We start from the raw sequence: 5,873 nt of genomic DNA on the forward strand, positions 1-5,873 counted from the left end.
AGTGACGTGTATTTTATATTTGAACTTTACTGTAAATCCCTGTATTTATTACAGCCTTTTTAAAAATCCAGATTAGCGAGAAACAATTTCGAAAGTAGAACATTAAAAAAAAAAAATGAATAGATCTTGTAAAACGAAAGTAGAAAAAGAATTAATGTTTATTTGTACTAAATATATCTTTAAAGAGCAAATTCTGTAAAGGTGTACATATTTTATAAATAAAAGGTATCACTATTAATCGATCAAGTGAGAAATACCTTATTGGTTAGAATCTATTTTTAGCCCCGTTTTCAGAAAATACTTCATTTTCAGAAAATGGGCTTACCAACGAATGCATGCGCATGAAAAAAAACTTTGTATTAGTAGCAATGCGGCTATGGCGCGCGAAACGTGCGTTTTGAATACAAGGAGAGCATTATGCAGTTCAATTGGAATCAATGCAATACTTTTCACTGTGCTTCTCGTTTTGCAATGTGTCCAGTACGATATTAAAAAGGATGATGACAATTCGATGCAATCTGTAACAGAACAATTTAGTGCAACTGATCAGTCGAAAAATTATTACTCTGACCTATCGGTGTCAAACGATACTATTTGTGTAGATTGCGGATATTTAGGGAAAAACATTTCAGCTGAAGAGACCCTTTACAATCGAATATCGATTTCAAAAAATGGGTCACAGATGTGCTGTTTGGAAGATAAAAGCCTGGCAAGTCTCGTACGAAAGGTACATAGTCAGTGTATATACGAAATCGAAAGTAAAACTACAACTGGTCATCCAGTTCGTAGAAAATCTTCTTCAAGAAAGTTGCGTAACATATTTGAAAATTTTATTTGTGAAACTGCATTTTTTAAAAATAAAATAACATTATTATGAGTATTTGAAGTCAATAGTTTAAAAGTATGCGATGCTAGAGAGCATGATTTTAACATGTATCAAATAATTATTTTAAAAAAAAATAATGATTTTATACTGTTTTTACTTAGTTACTACTATACGTGTTATTTCAGGTTTTGAAAATAGGTGATGGTGAAAAACCAATCGACAAAGGTATAATTTAGCTACATACATGTATAATTTATCAATGATTTACCTATGATGAATTCTTGACTTTTAGTTTAGCAATTACTTTGGTGCAATATTTTAAAATTACAAAAGCCCAAGAAATTTTCTGAAATGATAATATTGTAAAATATTCACTTTTTTTTATCAGATTATTTTTCTTGGTGGAGACAAAGGCCAAATTCAGCACACTTGTATCTGAAAGATTGGTACCGGACCCAGTTGCACTGGACGGCTACCGAAGAAACTGGATCCGCCTTTTCAAAATTATCAATCGTAGATCAGAACAAACTTGTCATTAAAAAAACTGCAAACTATTTTGTTTATGCCGCCGTCGTCTTTGATTTTAGAACCGTCATTAAAGTTCCACAGGTCTACTACAACATCACTAGCTTCCTACCCGTACTTCCTCATTTACAGCCCTTTGTTTTGATGGGTAAGTATGGTGGGTCTCCATTCTCAGAAAAGCGACATACGGGATATCTGTGTGGAATATCGAAGTTCTACAAGGGACATCAGATCTCAGTATCTGTCAATGACCATAGTTTTATAGATAACACCCCTTACGCGAATTTCTTCGGAATATTTAGGCTGTGAGAAGTTTAGAAACTAAACGGAAATCTAAATTGTTAGATGTTATATAAGCTACTTATATTATATAGAAAAAGATATTATATCCATTTAGAGAAATTGGTTACAGTGTTTTGTAATTTTATTAATATTGAAAATTTGTGTTATGATAATAAAAAAAAAACAACAATATGCATACAAAACATATTTCACATGCACTACTATCACATATTTTTTTGTACACTGGGACATTGTTATAGGCGCTGATTTCAGAATAATTGTGAAACGATTTTGTGCAAAATATGTAGAAATTTTACATAAGAAAATTCACATTACATTAACATTAATGTTTATTATTTAAACAATAAAATGCTTTCTTTGGTGATCCGTGCGGGGTTGGAATGTGGGGACATTGCAGAAAAAATACATAACCTGCGTCAGCGTTTCATGTTAATTTTTCTGCAATGATCGCTACCTTCATAACGGGCACGAGTTATCAAAGAAAGCATTTTGTTGTTTGTATTTAAATCTTTCTTTTAAACAAATCAAAAAAAATTCTGTTCATGTACATCAGGACTGAAATCTTCACGCCCCTTTTAGCGATTAGTCGAAACCTTTGTACAGCGACCTAAGAAAAATCAAAGTACTGAAAGACGGGGTCTTTAAAGTTTGTAATTGTCCTGGATTTCCTCGATTAAGCTTCCAAAATTTATGAGTTTGGATAAGTTGTTAAAATCTATGTTAATTCGGCCTTTTTTGCAGTTGTCTGATACTTTGTCTAAATTTTACTCGATCCCGGCCTTCATAATTGTAGAAAATTGACACAATGTAATATATTATGTAAAATAAGCTCCAATGACAAATTTTAAAAATTACTACTTACCGGGAAAATCAAACAACTTTATCAAAGTAGATAATTTTAATCATTAGATTTATTCAATTTTGTAATCCAAGGGAAAATCCACAAGTCGGACGGTATGCGTAATAAAAGTTTTATGAAAACCCCGAAAACTCTAAAACTGCTGAATTAACAAACAAATTGAACATTTGTATACCGATAACAAACACAGGCACCTGACGTCAGAAATATTCTTTCTACAATAAGATTCCAAGAACTTTGACAATAAAAAGATTTGTCACGGTCGCCATTTTGATTTTTAAAGCTGCTTGGTCCGATTTTATATCAAATTTTATGCACGCTTTTAAACGATGGCTATGCTTAGTATATGTATAATAATAGACATTGCAGTAGTTTTCCCAGTCAATTAAGCCAAATTTCAATGACGAAGAATACGTACAAAATTTGCTAACAAAACAAACGACATTAAAAGGTACCGCGTTATTTCGCCTCATGTTAAATTTCACCCCTGACGACGAGACGGGTATGGTTGTATTACGAATTTGACATCGCTCTAAATAAAGGTCGAAATGGTCAGACAAATGATCAGACAAATTCAAATAAACATGTGTTCGTTTTGTTCACCAATATATCTAAAGTCTGCTTTCTTTACAGTCGATGCAGGACTGGTTGAATAACCCCAATCATTCGGGGGACGAAACCATGCGGTTTCCTTTTCTAAACATTCCCGTGATGCATTTTGGTTTGTTTTTTCGTTTGCCCAAAGAAAATTATTTTTATTTACTTTGAATATTTCTAACTTTGAAAGGAGATGGATTCTGCTGGTGTAAATATAGGAGAAAGTCCATAACTTTCTAAGATAAATGATTTGTATGAACAAAATTTTGATACTGTAATAACGAAAAAATTGGACCAAGCAGCTTTAAGACCGACTTATCTGACACGATTTTCTTCATTTGCGATTCATGCAAAATTAATAGGTAAAAATAAATCCGTTCGCCACTTACTACTTTTTTTGTGTAAACTCGTGCATCACCTACACGAATTACGATACAGCCGTTCCTTTTATTAAAAATCATACTCCGAAAATCAGAGACATAAATAACAGAGATTGTCAACTCCGCCATAAGCGTGTAAATGTTACGGGACCAACCTTACTTTGAGAACTACAAGTGCAACAGCAATCTTGTATAAGTCATTAAATTTGAACCTGATAGTGAACATGAACATGAACCTGTAATTTTTTTAGGCATGTTTTATTTATGAAATATTTACAAAAACTCTTTATTTGGTTTTTAAATTACTTTTTGAAAACTTATTGACTTTTCACAACGTTATGGTAATGCATTACTTTACTCATGTAATGGTAATGTAATGCATTACTTCAAGAAAATTAAGTAATGGTAATGGTAATTTAATGCCCTAATTCAAGAAGTAATGGTAATGTAATGCATTATTTTACAATGTAATTCACCCCAAGCCTGATTCCAACTAAGTAGGAAAACATGAACATTTACATTTGACTTGGTTCAATCAATAAGATTGTATATATTATATGATGTATAAGTCTTCCAAAATGTATAATCTATTATAGATTTTGCTTACAGTGCATTGTTTAAAATTTAAATTCAATTTAATCAACTAAAGAGCCAACAAACGAGAAGGCAAATTTAGACTTGTTTTTATTTTCTTTGTACAAAATTCCTTTAGAGACGAACAGAAGTCATACCGCAAGTAGACTGGAAGCCAATGAAACACCTATTTAATTTGTAAAACATCTGTGTATAAACCGTCCCGATTTTAACTTCGGCTGGCGCATGAAGTTTGGTAGTATTAAGGTGAAAGATTGTCAAAATAAAATTCACAACTTTTCAAAAATGGCACATTGCGTTTGGGAACTTTAATTTCGATAATGAGCTCGTACCCAACTGAATCGTCAACGGCGCTGTGCATTCAGTAACGTAACTCATTTCACATTTGAACCCGAGCAAGAATATTTTGATCAATAAAACTATTTGTTTATTTTTGTCCCCCGCCGCAACTCGGAGCGGGGACATAGACATGCCGGGCGTCCGTCCGTGTTTCTGTCCGTCACACTTTTTTGTAAGCGCTCTCATGCCTACAAATTTTGACGAATTTTCATTAAATTTGTAACAAATGTTTATACCACTAATACCTTGGTCAAGTTCGAAAATCAGCATTGGTCGATACGTTTTGTTGGAGTTATGGGACTTTGACCACAATAGTGACTCCGTTTTATCAAAAAATTGACCTTGTAAGCGCTCTCATGCCTACAAATTTTGTAATTTATACCAAATGTTTATACCACTAATACCTTGGTCAAGTTCCTAAATCAGCCTTGGATGATACTTTTTGTTGGAGTTATGGGACTTTGACCACAATAATTACTTCATTATTATATCAAAAATTGACCTTGAAAGTGCTTTCATGCCTACAAATTTTAAGATATTCATAAAATTTATACCAAATGTTTTATGCTCACACAAAGACAAGCTGGAAGGGGCATATTGTTTTACTCCTTTCCGTCTGTAATTCAGTACAAACGTGCGTCTGTTTGTCCATCTGTATACTGTTATATCGCGCTCCGCCCCATCATCGAATATATTGCTAGTTTATTAACATCTGAAGACATCAGAGATATAATTATGTAAGTATAATAATTGACCAGCGGGGGACCCAGGAATTCTATCCTTGTCTAAATAGAATTTTGTTTATACACAGAGGACTTAAAAAGATTTAATGCGTGTTTTTATAATATATATTTACTGAAATGCATGAAAACTTTCTGCACTATTTTCTTACGCGTAGACTCAATTCATGTGTTCAGAAAATCAATAGATGGGGTCACGTGACCCCGTCTAATGACCGACTGCACGAAATAATCATGATGATGTCGGCCTCAGATTTCAAAAAGAGACGATTTGGCTGTTCCTTTTAAGTAACGTAAATTTTCTCAGATTTAAATAATACTTTTAAAAGTCTTTAATTCAGTATTTTTTAATGAAGGTGTGTCAGGACCAAGGCCCAAGGGCTGATATTGGTCGAGGGCTTATAAAGGGTGTCCGATGGAAAAGGGGATGCATTATATTTATTACTTAATAATAAATGATATTTATTACTTAATAGTAATTGATAACGTACTTGACACACCTTCTTTAAAACTACAGAATTAAAGACGTTAAGGTGGCTCTATACACCCACAGTTTATTCCAATTTTCAATAGAAAACCACAAAACATATACTTATCAAATATTAAAATGATGATAAGGATACTATAGGTATTTTCAAGGATTTTTTAAATGTTTTTTCGTTTTTTTGTAAAATAATTTTTAAAAAGACAATTAAAAAATTGAGAGAATT

At 32.5% G+C, this 5,873-nt stretch overlaps 1 protein-coding gene across 1 annotated transcript; it reads left to right on the forward strand.

Moving 5' to 3' along the window:
* The first annotated feature begins 337 nt into the window (after nt 1-337).
* Nucleotides 338-1,974, forward strand: LOC128181000 (uncharacterized). The gene is made up of 3 exons (XM_052849234.1): nt 338-727; nt 1,012-1,051; nt 1,215-1,974. The coding sequence occupies exons 1-3, from the start codon at nt 377-379 to the stop codon at nt 1,658-1,660; spliced, it is 837 nt and encodes a 278-aa protein (XP_052705194.1). The 5' UTR covers nt 338-376; the 3' UTR covers nt 1,661-1,974.
* Nucleotides 1,975-5,873: the final 3,899 nt, after the last annotated feature.

The sequence above is a fragment of the Crassostrea angulata genome, chromosome 4 (genome assembly GCF_025612915.1).
Source record: "Crassostrea angulata isolate pt1a10 chromosome 4, ASM2561291v2, whole genome shotgun sequence".
Lineage (NCBI taxonomy): Eukaryota > Metazoa > Mollusca > Bivalvia > Ostreida > Ostreidae > Magallana > Magallana angulata.